At 43.0% G+C, this 15,569-nt stretch overlaps 1 protein-coding gene across 1 annotated transcript in view; it reads left to right on the forward strand.

Moving 5' to 3' along the window:
- The first annotated feature begins 6,387 nt into the window (after nucleotides 1–6,387).
- The window catches only part of ANKH (ANKH inorganic pyrophosphate transport regulator), a 119,145-nt gene continuing 109,963 nt past the window's right edge, over nucleotides 6,388–15,569 (forward strand). Inside the window, exon 1 of the mRNA XM_079791362.1 lies at nucleotides 6,388–6,869. Within this exon, the coding sequence (XP_079647488.1) occupies nucleotides 6,774–6,869 (96 nt within the window). The 5' untranslated portion in view covers nucleotides 6,388–6,773. The remainder of the gene's footprint in view (nucleotides 6,870–15,569) is intronic.

A 15,569-nucleotide genomic window follows, 5' to 3' on the forward strand; every position in this document is an offset into this window, starting at 1 on the left:
TGTATGTCTATTGTACCAGCATCACACTGTGGTGATTAAGTCTTGAAATCAGGTTCTCTGCATTCTCCAGATTTGTTCTTCACATTGTTTTGACTATCCTCCGTCCCCTGCTTTTCTTTTCTAAAGGATTTTGATTAAGATTATGTTTAATCTGTAGACCAACTTGAAGAAAATTAATATCTTAATAATGGTTAGGTTTCTGATCCATTAACACATCACACCTCTCCATTTATTTAGGTCTTTTTAAAGTCCTACTGTTCATAGTTTTCAATATACAGGCTTGTACATGTTTTGTGGATCTATTCCTAAGTATTTCACGGATTTTAATACTATTGTAAATGACAGGGTGTTGTTTCTTTTTTCATTTCAATTTCCAATTTTTTACTGCTAGTATATGTAAGTACAATCAATTATTGTATATTGACTTTGTAGCTATCCTGTGACCTTGCTAAGCTCACATATTAGTGTGTCGTTTTCTTATAGAATCTCCGGGATTTTCTATGTAAATTATCTCATCATCTGTAAATAAGAAATTATTTTTTCTTTCCAATGGTGTTTGCCTTTTATTTATTTTACTTTCCTGATTGCATTGGCTAGGACCTCCAGTATGGTGTTGAATAGGAATAGTGAGAGAACATGTCTTTTATTCCCAATCTTAGTGGGATTACGTTTGTTTTATTCCATACTATATACCCAGCACATTGCGCCAGGCCTGGCACACTGTAGCCACGCAAAAGAGGTTGCTGAATGAATTAAAACAACTTTAACTGATCTATATGGAGATTTCATTAACACCTTGCTTAATTAATCAACCTATTGAGTCACAAGTGAAATTATGTAATAAGTAGCAGGATACCATTTTAAAATCAGGAACATTTTGAAATAAGCAAATGCTCTGGTGGGAATATAAGAATTTAGGGATATGCTATAGGTTAATGTGAAGGTGACACTGTACTACATATTTATCTGATGAATTAATACCTGCTCTAATTTAATGAGTAACACTAAAAAGAAGAAAAATAGATTCTATTAAATACAGTAACAATCAAAAGAAACATTCTCTTTCTACCGCTTCTCTGGGATAGTAAGGTCTGAGAAGCTAGGAATCTGATTTCTATGTATTATTAAAATGTTAAGGATGTCGATGTACAATGGAAAGGATAATACAGTTGTCAATTTACAGATTAAACATTAAAAACTGCCCTGGCTGGTGTGGCTCAGTTGTTTGGGCATCTTCTTGTGCACCTAAAGGTTGCTGGTTCGATACCCAGTCAGACACATGCCTGGTTGCAGGCTTGATCCCCAGTAGGGGGAATGCAAAAGGTAGCCAATCAATGTTTCACTCTCACATCACATTGATGTTTCTTTCTCACTCTCCCACTCCCTTCCTCTATCTCTAAAAATCAACAACAACAACAAAAATAATGAAACACATCATTAAAAACTCAATTCAAAACATTATTTAGTGCTTATTATTGTCCGAGGAGGGGAAGTGAAAAGTAGGGAGGAGAAAGAAGATAGAATAGTATTTTAAATAGTTCCCAACCTCAGGAAATTTAATATTTTGTGATAGATATCAGACTTATATACTAGAAATAGAGACTAATGCAGCTCTCACTGTGATTGCCAAATATTAAGTGGAAGAGAAATTATCAAAGTGAGATAGAATTATACAGGAAATATTTAAGACACAATATGTTTAAAGAACTTTAAAAAGTAAGTAGACCTTGGATAAGTAGTAAGAATAAAAATTTAAACATTTAAAATATTTTTAATTACAGACATTATATGTTATTTTGGACACTTAAATAAAACAAACAAAAGCAGAAGTTGAAGAGAAAAAAAGGGGAACAAAAAGTAGGTACATTTTAATCTTAGTTACGTCTTCCTTTTCATTCGCTTCATTAAGAATTGCCAGACCTTAGGTTTGCAGGGCAGGACGAATTACATAAACACTTACCTCCTGTGTTTCACCATAGAAGCCAAATATAAGTCAGCAAATCATCAAATGCTCACCGACAAAAGGTGCATCCGTTTCAGAGCTCTGAAAGTCAGGTGATGTGGTGGTGTTCTGAGTGGCATGAGCAGAATCCATCCCCAAACTTTTGTTTCGTAGGCCACTACTCAGATGTAGGAGTGAGTTGATAATTGGCCTGGCAAGAGGCTCCCAAATGTTTTATTTTCTAGCAATTACAGGAAAATAAAAATTTATGAAAGTGGTTAAGGCATATATATATATATATATATATATATATATATATATATATAACTGTGCTCTGATGAAAGCTGCCTCAAATCCTTTTCTCAGATTAAAAGAGGAATAAAAAGAAAAAAAATACACATGACATTTATGTTTGCTGTCCATAATCCTTTTCATTTAACTTTATGTACAACACTAGAAGCCCGGTGCATGAATTCATGCACCAGTGGGATCCCTCGACCTGGCCTGTGGGATCAGGTCGAAACCTGCTCTCCAACATCCCCTGAGGGGTCCTGGATTGCAAAAGGGCACAGGTCAGGCAGAGTGATCCCACCAGTGCACAATCGGGGCCAGGGAGGGATGCGGGAGGTTTGCCAGCCAGGGAGGGACTGCAGGAGGACTCCAGGGCATGTCCAGCCATCTCGCTCAGATAGGCCAGACCCCAGCAGCAAGCTAACCTACCGGTCAGAGTGTCTGCCCCCTAGTGGTTACTGCACGTCATAGCAAGCGGCTGAGTGGCCTTAGCATATCATTAGCATATTACATTTTGATTGGTGGAACGGATGACCGGATGACCAGACACTTAGCATATTAGGCTTTTATTATATAGGATGAACATTTCCAAAGCCAGAAGTAGATAAGGAGGTACATTCAGAGTTCTTCTTCCATCCCTATTCTATTGTGTCCTCTTCCTCCTAAATTAAAAATTATTTAGAAATTTTTGGTTTATACTTCCAGTGTGTTTTTTTCAGAAATATAAGTGTGTGTGTTTTTCAGAAATATATGCATATGTACACATATGCATACACAACCATATTAATACTTCTTTCCCTTTTACCACAAAACTAGCATACAATTTTATAGTCTGGAATCTCATTTTTTTTTTCAAGTGCCAAAATACTCTGCAGATCACTCCATACCAGCACGTACAAATTTTCCCCTTTCCTTTTTTACAACTCAACATTTTGAAAGCATCTGTGTATTTTAAAAATACACATATGTAATTTTTAGTTTCTCTTTTTGTATTAGCTTCTTCAAATATTGGAGTTAATAACTTAAGGCATCAAAATAATAATATATTGCTGGTCATTTATAACATTGTTCTGGGAATAATAACTTTTCTGTGCTCTGAAATCAATGCTAACTTGCACTTCTGATGAAGCTTTGTAAATATTTTTAAAGCTCTTTTTTTCTATTTATAAATTTATAAATGTTCATTGAGTTAAAAACAGAAAAAGTATAAAAGAAAAATATGAGTACTGATAGTAATAATAATAAAAAATTATAATAATAAATAATGCAACTATAACCATTGTTAATAGTTGAGCATATTTTCCAAGTACTTTTTCCTATACTGTATGTACTTTTTTTTTTCTTACACTGTTGCATATAGCAATCAAATCTAACCTGAAGACTTTTGAATTTAAGATAAAGCTATACCCTTTGAAAAATAACAACCTCTGAATCTAATTTAAATGACTGGGATCTCTTCTTGGGGTTCTGGGTAAGAGAGAAAACTTTCATTTAATTATCATCACTTACATTCTGGAGTTGACTTTTCAAACAACTATTAAGTTAAAAAGAGGAAGAGAGAGAGGCCAAAAATTCCCCTTGAAATCTATCCTGATTTTGACACTTTTTTTTCTTTTTCTTTTCTAAATTAAATCTTTATTGTTAAAAGTATTACATATTTCCCCTCCCCCCCCCACTCCCATTGACCCCTTCTAGCCTGCCCCCACTTCGGCCCAGGCCTTCACCACCCTATTGTCTGTGTCCATGGGTTAAGCATATATGCATACAAGTTCTTTGGTGAATCTCTTCCTACCCATCCACATTCCCCCCGCCCCCCCTCTGAAATTTGACTGTTGTTCCATGCTTCTGTATCTCTGGACCTATTTTGTTCATCAGTTTATTTTGTTTATTAGACTCCACATATGAGTGAGATCATGTGATACTTGTCTTTTTCAGACTGGCTTGTTTCGCTTAGCACCCTACTCTCCAGATGATTTTGACTCTTTGATAGAAAAAAAATAACTATAAAAAAAAATGTCTCATTCACTTACACACTGCCACAGTGTGATTGAAATTGAGGCCTCTCAAATCTAAAAAGTGCTCTTTGCCATAATCAAAGATGATGATCTTAAACTGCTCATTAAAAAAAAATACACTTTTAGAATACTCAAACAGGGATGATGATATTTCATTGACTTGCTAGCACTCTCACCATTCCTCCTTTGGGTGGCAGGTGTGTGTTTGCATCAGTCAGCCCCCGCCGTGTGTCCTGTCCTTGTCTAGGGACCAGCCAAAGCAAACTGCACTTGATGAGGATCGATCCGGACCTCACCAAGCCACATTCTAGTCAAAGGTCAGTGTAATTAGATTGCTTTAGTAGAATGAGCCCACAGAAACCTGGACTAACAGAATGGATAAACCGTAAGGTGATATTTGCTTTAGAGAAGAACTCCTTCCCAGAGAATTCCTTAGTATATTTAAAATGAGATTTGACTATATTAAAACACACCTTTCAGGAATTTGCTACTCAGGAGAGTCCTATACATGAGAACTTCCTGTTTTGCTGGGCAGTCTTTTCAATAAATTATTTGACACATTTATAGTAACACAACAAATAATTACCAAAATTTCATTTTAATTACCGAGGCTGCAATTTGAGGTTACATCAGAGCCACAAGGTAAATTAGCTTCCTATTTCTCAAGGCCTTGTTCACGCTGTGTGGGATTTAAAAAGGTCTCTTAAAGGGCATAAAATATGGAAAATGTATAATACTTCCAAATAATTGCGAAACATCTGAAACCAGGGCGTGGAGGTCTCAAGCTTACTATTGACACGAGCTATACAAAGCTAAATGTGAGGTAACATTCCTAGGTGCAAAATTACTTTATTACTTTTAATAATAAATTACTTTAATTCATTATGCTAATTAAACTTTAGGATGCTTGTGGTAGTGGGGGGAGTGCAAAACAATGGGAGCAGGACTGGCTTCGTCATTTGCCACGCCCCTTCTAAAATGAGGAATTTCAAGAGAGCATTAAACCAGCCACAGGTCCTTCTAGGTGCCGGGACCTTGGTGACAACTGCACATGAAACTGGCCATACACGAGGCTCTTCTCCCCCCCACCTTTTAACAGCCCCCATCCTCCGTTTTTAGCAGTTTTTGGTTCTAGGAAAAAACTGAGCGAAGGTACAGAGATTATCCATATATCCCGGCCTCCCAGGCCCTTCTCATTCATCAGGGCCTCAAACCTGGCCACAGTGCGCTGGGTGCAGAGATGGATGCTGGCTTTGCTGTCAGACTGCTCTGAAGTTTTAGGTAAAACACTCCGCACAGCTCTTATCGGCTCTGAAATCACTGGGCCACCGTATTATAACACAGATTTGTCTTTCTTTCCCCTTGTTTATTCAAAAGAGACAGACTTTTCTAGTTTTTGTTTTGTTGTGGTTTTTTTTTTTACAATCCTGCCGCATCAAGAAGAATCTCGGCTCCCTGTCAGCAAACTGTGCTGGGGGGCAGGTGTGAACGCCCAGCCTGAGCATCTTTCTCTGTGTCCAGAGGCGACGGCGACCCGCATCCCCGGGGCACAAGGCGCAGTGGGCCTCCCAGAGGCACCTCCATCTCTCCCGGGTCCCTAGTTGCCCGGGTGTGCCCGAATGGGACCACAGCCCCGGCTGCCCAAACCCGCTCCCTACGGGCCACTGTGCCCCCCAAGGCACCTCGCGACCGCGCTCTTGTCGTTTGTCCCCACTGCCAGTCTGTCTCTCACACACACACACACACACACACACACACACACACACGCAGATCGGGGACCCCAGCCCCGCACGGGGATGCAGAAACCGACCTCCCCTCTTCCCCCTCCTCGGGCCTCGGGATCGCCTCGTGCCCCCGCTGCTCAGTCTCCCCCCGCCCGGCCCTCGGGCTCCGGGCCGTGACGCCACCCCCCGGGCCAGCGGGAACCGCCGCGAGTCCCAGCCCGCGCGCCCCGGGACGCGGCGGAGGCGGCAGCTGGCGGGCGGCCCGGGAGGCGGCTGCCCGCGGCCTGTGCGTGCGCAGCGCCCCCTGCGGCCGCGCCTGGGGCAGGCGGCGGTGGGAAAGAGGGAGCCGCCCGCCCTCTCGCCCGGCCTCCTCCCCAGCCCGCCACCCTCCCACCCTCCGGCTGCCGGCGGAGTCCGCGCCTCCGCGCCCGCCCCGATTTCCTCCGCACGGCGGCGGCGGTGGCGGCGGCGCCTCGTGCGCGCGGTTATTTATTTATTTCCGGGCCCAGAGCGCTTATAATGGAGCCGCTGTCAGCGGAGCCTTCTGCTGCTGCCGCCGCCGCCGTCCCTCCTCTTTTTCTCCCCGGCAGATCTTTGTTGTGTGGGAGGGCAGCAGGGATGGACTTGAGCTTGCGGATCTCCTGCTAGAGCCGCCGCGCTTGGAGAGGGCGCCGCCGCAGCGACAAGGAGCCGCCGCCGCCGCCGCCGCCCGAGGCCCCGCTCGGCCCGCGCGCCCTGAGCCTCCCGGCACAGTGTCCTCGCGGCGGCAGATGTGTGTGGGGTCAGCCCACGGTGGGGACTATGGTGAAATTCCCGGCGCTCACGCACTACTGGCCCCTGATCCGGTTCCTGGTGCCCCTGGGCATCACCAACATAGCCATCGACTTCGGGGAGCAGGTAAGCCCCGCCGCGCCCCCCGCCCCGCACTGGCAAGCGCCGCCCCGCGCCCCGCGCCCCGCGCCCCGCTCCGGGGTCGCTCTGCCTCGGCCTTGGACGCCCTATCGCCATGGGATGGGGGCAGATGGGAGTCACCTGCTCCGAGTTCCTTTCTATCCCCGAACAGTTGGTTGGGTTTGCAGCCTGTCAAGGATGACTTTTCCAGCAGTCCATTGCCCCCTCCCCCAGTTATTCAGCAGAGTTTTCCAGCTCTCTCTCTCTCTCTCTCTCTCTCTCTCTCTCTCTCTCTCTCTCTCTGGAAATTGTTAAAACATAGGCGGGCTTGGCGCTGCACCTACAGAAGGGTTTTTCCGTGCACAGTAGGAGTATTATGTAATTTGTGATTATGTAAACCGCAGGTCTGTAAGTAAAATGTAGTTTCTAGTAGTTCAGGTGCTGGCTGGTTATTTATCCGGGGCTGGTGATGATGGTGATGGTGATGATGGGGAGATTTGTGTTTTCAGCCCAGCTATGGATTAGGGGTGTCCCCAGTGTGTCCTGACAAGGGACCATTGATCATCTCTAGTTTAGGATTTGGGGTGCTTTTTTTTTTTTCTTGCACCGCTAAACGGGGGGAATACATTTTTGTTCGTTGCTTTCTTGTCCGTGTTTCTTTTCCATGTTTTTCACCATTTGTCTCCATGTGGCGTCATTGCAAAACTGGCGCTGCAGGCTCCCCGGCAGCGAGGCATTGGTGCTGTGCCCTTAGCCCGTGGGGACCGTTTTCTCGCAGGGCCCCCAGCGGGGTGCAGTTGCATTTTAAGGCCAGGGAGAGGCGGGGGGGGGGGGGCGGTGGACAGTAAGTAACATGCCACCTTGATGTGCAGGAGTTGGAACTGGCCAGCGTGGGTAATGGGCAACACTCCCGGTGTTTTGTAGCACCTTATTTATGTTCTTTTTCAGTCAAGACACTTTAAAGGATGCTCTATTTTTTAAATGCATCTATTTTGATGAACTTTTAGGTGTTTTTTTAAAAAAGAGAACCGGGTTTTTGTTGTTTTTTTCTTTTCTTTTCAGAAAAGCGTTGGTTTGGCACCTCCTTTTGGTGAATATCTGCTTGCATTTGTTTCTTTGCTGAGAACTTCTGATTGATTGCTACCCTATACGCTCCCGATACTTAGTGACATTGTAAGCTACTTTTACTTCGAATTTTATTGCAGATAAGTGTCCGCAGTGTAGTACAGTCTCTAGAGGCCTTTGTCTAGAAGCCCAGTAATTTCCTTTGATTAGCTATGGTATCTGTTCTGTTGCCTCTGTGCCCTGCGAGTACCACCTCAATGCAATGCTTCCCTGCTGCTCCACCTTCTTCCTGCCCACCTTACCCTCGTCAATAATTCACTGGTGACTTTGGGCATTTCCTATAACCTGTGGAAAGGTTTTTAGACCCACACTTACTACATTGCACATTTAAGGTGAGTCAAGTGCTGTCTGTTCACCTGAACCTTTTACTGTATTAAGGCTTATTTTCTTGGAGCTGCTCCAAAGGTTGTCAGCACAGGATGCTCAGCTGATCGCTTCGCCCTGAACACTGTAGTGTGTGTGTGTGTGTGTGTGTGTGTGTGTGTGTGTGAATTATATAGGGATAACTGGAGGAAATAAGAGTATTCTTTGTCATAATTAAATGACCTGAAGCATGTCATAGTATTGTCTCACATTTGCTCTGATTTTTTTAAAAAAATATTTTTATTTTTAAATATTTTTATTGATTTCAGAGAGGAAGGGAGAGGGAGAGAGAGATAGGAACATTAATGATGAGAAAGAATCATTGATCAACTGCCTCCTACACGCCCCACAATGGGGATCAAGCCCACAACCTGGGCATGTGCCCTGACCAGGAATCGAACCGTGACCTCCTGGTGCATAGGTCAATGCTCAATCACTGAGCCACGCTGGCCGGGCCATTTACTTTGATTTAATACAAGGCGAATATTTGATTTTAGGGTAAGGGAAAGGATCTCCTGAGTTACAAAAGTGTGGGTAGACATAAGAGACGACTAAACAGAGGGTTTACCCTAGTGGGTCTACTAATTCAAACTCATCTTTACAACATTGCTAACCTCATAATCATGGCTGACATAAGCAACATACTAGAACAGTTATCTTTTTGCACAGAAGCAAGTTTTATCAACAAATGTTATTTGAGGGCCTTATCCCTTAAATGCCAGCATATTTAGGAGGGGAAAGGCTGCCTGGAAGTGGAGATATTTTATCAGAGTTAGGGGTGGAAAGATGCAGGGAAGAAATTCATAGGTTCCCAAAGCCTTGCTTTGCCTTCCAGTAGCAGATGTTAATTGTTTTTGCAAACTGTGCAGGGTGAGAAGAATGGAGCTTATTTTTTCTTAATTTTAAATGAGGGAAGAATTACAGTGTGAGCTAAAGCATGACCTGGTCATATGTGGGTAATAAATACAAGGGCATTTTACCCCAACTGCTTCAAAGCACAATAAAGATGAAGAGAAATGAATCTATTTGCAAAAGTGGGTCTATGTTAGACTTTGAAAACATACAGCTCTTGACGTGAATTTTTATTAAGTTCTAGACAGAGGGACACATGCAGATCTCTACCATTCTTCTTTCAGAATTAGCAGGTGTATGATGCCTCGGCCTGAGTGAACAGTGATTTCATATTTCAGTAATTGCCTAATCCTAAAGTGTGGAGGTGACATGGGAGTGTAAAGATCAAAACAACCCCTGGTTCTCATGCTTTTGAGATAATTAAGAAATGCAAAATTAGAAAATAAAACATCAGCTTTTAAGTCTCTGACTTGTCCAGGACAAAAGGATAGTAAAATCATTTTAAATGTTTCTTAGAGGAGGGTGTTTTTATTATTATAAACATCTCAATTTGTGGTTTCTGTAGAAAATGTGGGCAGAACTTTTAAAAAAATTTTTCATTGATTTCAGAGAGGAAGGGAAATAGAAACATCAATGATGAGAGAGAATTAATAATCAGCTGCCTCCTGCCCCTGCTGGGGATCGAGCCTGCATCCCAGGCATGTGCCCTGACAGGGAATCAAACCGTGACCTCCAGATTCATAGGTCAGCGCTCAACCACTGAGCCACACCAGCTGGGCCAGAACTTTTACAATGGAAATCCAGCTATATAAAAGATTCCACTGAAATTTGAATAAGCGGCACATATGTGATTGTGTATAGGAATTACACATGAATTATCTCAGCTATTAGTGTATGTGGGCTTAGGGGGCATGAGGAAGCCTCTAACAATCTCCATGAACATTATCGACATTGTATGTAGATTTCCCTGCAATTTCATAGCTCAATCAGGGAGGAACCCAAATATTATGGGCTATTTACTCTAACAAGACTAGCAAACCTATTACCATATTTTCAGTTTTGATGGTGGCAATCATTTAAGGGAGGAGGGAAGGTTGAATTCTACACTGAAAATAAAAAATATGTGCAATAGAATGTCCTGCTTTATAATATTAAACATAGGGACCATAGAAAAGAATGTGAATATATTCATTATTGAAAAATGTAAAATGACATTTGTAGAGCCCTGTAGCTGAATAGAATACTCTATGATACTTACAATATACACTGAGTGGCCAGATTATTATGATCTCTGAACACATAATAATGTGGCCACTCAGTGTATATCCTATATAATAAAAGGCTAATATTCAAATTGTCCCCTCGACCAGGAGTTCGACCAGCAGGCAAGCCAGCCAACCACCCATGTCCCCTCCCCCTGGCCAGGCTGGCTGGACCCCACCTATGCATGAATTCATGCACCGGGCCTCTAACATATATATATTGAGTGGCCAGATTATTATGCGTTCAGAGATCATAATAATCTGGCCACTCAGTGTACCTAGAATTATCATTTTGTGTTTATTTTTATAGATTGACAATCAAAAGTACTAATTACTTCCAGTTTTGAGCACTTCAGATGTACTGACAACAGCTCAATACATGTTCAATATGAGGAAAGAATGAGAGGCCTAGGCATGTTACTTGTCCAAGATCATGCAGGCAGTGCAGGGCGGAGCCTGGGTTCACATCCATATATGCCTGGCCCTTAGCCATTCTGCTCTCTGCCTCCTCTAGTCACACTCACATGCTAAGATAGGCCCAGGAGTTTTTATTATTATTATTTTAATATATTTTTATTTATTTCAGAGAGGAAGGGAGAGAGAGAGAGATTAAAAACATTAATGAGAGAATCATTGATCGGCTGCCTCCTGCACGCCCCCTACTGGGGATCAAGCCTGAAACCAAGGCATGAGCCCTGACCAGGAATCGAGCCGTGACCTCCTGGTTCATAGGTCGACACTCATGAGCCACACTGGCTGGGCTAAAGCTAAGTTTTTAAGTAACTGTAAAGGGGAAACCTTTCCCCTTCCAATTTATTCTACACTAATGGAATAAATTTCAAAATAATGTTTCTTTTTCTAATTATAAAAGGAATATATGCTGTTTGAAGTTTGGTTAAGTATAGAGGGGAAAATAACTATAATTACGCTCTAAAGGGGGAAAAACCCTCCTTTAACATTTTGGATTCTCCTCCCAATCTTTCTCCAACATAATTGAAGATCTGCCTCTGTTTCTCTCCCTTCCCCCGTTCCTCCTCCCCACCCCGTATTTACATATGCATTTTCCATATATTTAAAAAGTGTTTAAGTATGATTTTAAATAGCATAGTATTTGATTATATGAGAATACTGTAATTTCCTTTGTGGTATATTCCCCTATTGTTTAAATGTTGAGTTTGGGGGGAGGGGTGTTATTGTTTGGTTGGTTGTATTTTTGTAATATAAAATTTCAGTGAGCCTCTTTTTTGTAATAAGGTGATAATGTTTTCTCTGACAACCTTGGGCCCTCTGCTTGGCATAACTTGCTGCCTATTTCAGCTTCTCATTCATACATAGAAAATGAGGTCACTCTCTCTGGCAGTCCATATTTAGTCAAGGACACAGTGACCTCCTTAATCCAATTGATACTGACTTCTCTGCCATGTTTCCCAGTTCCCCTCAGATGTACTTCTACATTTAAAGGATCTCTTTCGATGTACTTAGGAACACAGATTGTTCCTAGAGCCATGACAGTATAATCAATCCTATGGTTAGTTTGTTTGCTCATTTATTATTATTTTTTAAATATATTTTTATTGCTCTCAGAGAGGAAGGGAGAGGGAAAGAGAGATAGAAATATCAATGATGAGAGAAAATCCATCAATTGGCTGCCTCTTGCATGCCTCCTACTGGGGATTGAGCCCACAACCCGGGTGTGTGCCCTTGGCCAGAATCGAACCTGGGACCCTTCAGTCTGCAGGCTGATGCTCTATCCACTGAGCCAAACCAGCTAGGGCTGTTTGCTCATTTATTTATCGAGGTGGTTTGATGACCAGCCTAACTACTAATTTGTCAAAATACTTCTTTCCAAGCATGTCCTTCACAAATATTCAAATACCACACACATCAAGACAATATCTAAATCCCTTTCTAGTAATACATCAAATTCTTTGAAAGCAGTTTTTAAAGTGTTCTGTGTTACTATCATTTATGCTACTGTCGCACTTTGTAGTCATGACAAGCGCAGTTTTGTATTAGTGGTAAATAATTCGGTCTCTGTGCCGTTTCACTCTCGCGTGTCTGTTTGAGGCAGTGAGGCAGAGGGTTTGTTGCGGGGGTGGGGGGGACAAAGAGACCATGTGTGTTGGAATAAATAAAGCTCATTAAACTGCTGGTGTAACATACTTAAGTGACTTGGATGATGTCTACATTTTAAAAAATCAGTCTGGAATTTTTTTTAACATCTGTGATTCTATTAGTTGCTGTGGAGATGAATTAAAAATATAGAAAACCGTTTTATGCAGTGTTATGTGGGTATGAGCTATCTATGTGATAACTGAAGCTTATCCTTTTATAAAAAATATATTTTATTGATTTCAGAGAGGAAGAGAGAGATAGAAACATCAATGATGAGAGAGAATCATTGATCGGCTGCCTCCTGCACCCCCCACACTGGGGATTGAGCTCACAACCTGGGCATGTGCCCTTGACTGGAATCAAACCTGGGACCTTTCAGTCCGCAGGCTGATGCTTTATTCACTGAGCCAAACCAGCTAGGGCTGAAGCTTATCCTTTAAAATGCAAATTATTGCTTTTTTCTTTTTTTAGTATGAAAATCATTATTGCTGGAAATCTGTGTTGCACATTTCTCTATCTTATTGAATAAACATAATATACAAAATGTAACATAAAATATTTTTTGGTGACTTGTGAATGTCCGTTGTTGTATTGGGCAATTTTTAGATATCCACTGGCAGGTGATATTGACACCAATAAATAAAGTAAAAATAATCCTATATAATAAAAGCCTAATATGCTAAGTGTCCAGTCGTCTGGTCGTCCATTCAGCCAATCAAAGAGTAATATGCTAATGATATGCTAACGTTGTTCAACCGCTCACTATGATGTGCACTTACCACCAGGGGGCAGACACTCAATGCAGGATCTGCCCTTTGGTGGTCAGTGCACTCCCACAAGGGGAGCGCCACTCAGCCAGAAGCCAGGCTCATGGCTGGCGAGCACAGCTGCGGTGGCGGGAGCGCTAAGGATGTCCAACTGCCAGCTTAGGAGCAGGCCTAAGTTGTCAGTTGGACACCCGACAAGGGCTCCCAGACTGCGAGAGGGCGTAGGCCGGGCTGAGGACCCCCCGAGTGCATGAATTTTGTGCACTGGCCCTCTAGTAAGTAATAAAAGTAGCTAATATATGTTGACTACTTGCTTTTTAATTTTCTGCTTTGGATTTGCTCTGAGTACCTAAACTTCATAAGCATGAAGAAATATGAACAGTAAATAATTTTGGAGGCCTCCTTTGGAAAAAAATATCTATGCTCTGTGCCTCTTGCCTTCCTACCCTGCGCGGATTTTGTTTCTGTTCTAGAGAGATTCTAGAGTTACCATCAGTGACATGACCTGAGCACAAGGGAAGCGTTGCCATATTTCACACAGCCCCTGCTCTCAAATTGCTTGGATCCTGGTTAAGAAAACGTACATGAGCCCTAGCCAGCTTGCTCAGTGGATAGAGCATCAGCCTGTAGACCCAAGGGTCCCAGGTTCGATTCTGGCCAAGGGTATGTACTGCGGTTGCAGGCTCCTCCCCGGCCCAGGCCTTGGTCAGGGCACATGCAGGAGGCAACCAATTGGTATGTTTCTTTCACATAGATATTTCTCTCTGTCTTTCCCTCTCTCTTCCACCCTCTCTAAAAATCGATGGAAAAATATCCACGGGTGAGGATTAAAAAAAAAAGAAGAAGAAGAAGAAAAAGAAAGAAAGAAATAAAACATACATACGTACATGAAACACCTTTGCAATCAGCACCGTGGGGCAGAATGTCTAATTGCACAGTAGCAGTTGATGATAGCATATGGCGAGGTGCTCAGAAATTGCAGTAGAGCAGTAAGAGTGTGGTCGTGGCAAGCTGTTTAGACGTAGTTCTCATCTGGAGGTTGTAGCCCCTGCTTCCTCTTTCTAAATGGACAGCACCCATCTAAGGTGGTGAAGATGGTTAGAAGGTGGGTAAAGTAGCCGACTTCCTATCAAGCCCACAAACCCAGGTTTTGTTCTTCATTTTTGCTCTTTCCATGGTGTTGAAATCATTCAGCTGCTATTCCAGCAACCAAGCACCACTCGCAGTGCTGAGAACAAATGAGCTGAAAATGACAGACACAATAGTTACCTCTGTCAACCAGAAGGCCTACCTATGCGTCCCAGCTTTCTGGTTCTGCTGTGTGGTTGCTTCTTCAGACCGAACGTGTTTTCAAAGCCCACCTGAGAAGGGGAGTAAACTTAATTATTTGTCAGGGCAGAGAGGGTGCTTATTCTCCTAGATAAAGAGTTATCAAAGAACAGGCTGTACGTCTGGTTCAGGAAATGCCATGGGGTCCCTAGGGACAGATGGACCAACTTCATTTCTCGTTGGGAGGAATACAGTTTGGTTTGTTAGCTCACAGTTCCTCGCTGATTTCAGATTTTTTTATGTTATTTTGATCTGACTTAGATGGATATGGTGAGGCTTTCAATGAGTCGGACACCTTTGGCGCTGTTAGAGGATTGCCTCCCTGTAAAGATGGGTTTGCTGGTATGAATCGGCAGTCCTCTTATTAACATGTGTCAACATCTCTGTCCCCAACCTCAGGGCTGGAGGAGGGACTGTGTGTGGCTCCTTAGCCTGGAGCTTAAGGAGGTGAGAGGCAGCCCCATGCACCTCCAAGCCCACGTTCCCAGGGCACTTACTATGCGCCCCCCCCCCCCCCCATCAGTGTCTGCAGGGTGCCTGTAATCCATCAGAGCACCTGGATGGAGATGAGGCTGGCAGGGGCGGGGGGGGGGGGGGGGGCGGGCCTGACTCAAGACAGGGAGGATTTTAAAAGCCAGAGTGGGAGTCCCTGGATAAGAACTTTCAAAGATGACTAGAAAGCTGAGGCTCCTCTGGGCAGGTAGTTGGAATTAAATGGCTGAAAAGCAGAAGGTCTTATCGGTAGGAGCAAGATGAGCCAAGAAGAAGGGGCAGGAGTTGGCTGTGAGAAGTTAAGTGAGAAGTGAAGGTAGCTTGTTTCCTGAGACCCAAGGAGGACTAGCTTTCGGCATCAGTAGTCTGGTCACTCAGGTTATTGTCTTCACTTAATGTGT

Source organism: Cnephaeus nilssonii, assembly GCF_951640355.1.
Source record: "Cnephaeus nilssonii genome assembly, chromosome: 2".
Lineage (NCBI taxonomy): Eukaryota > Metazoa > Chordata > Mammalia > Chiroptera > Vespertilionidae > Cnephaeus > Cnephaeus nilssonii.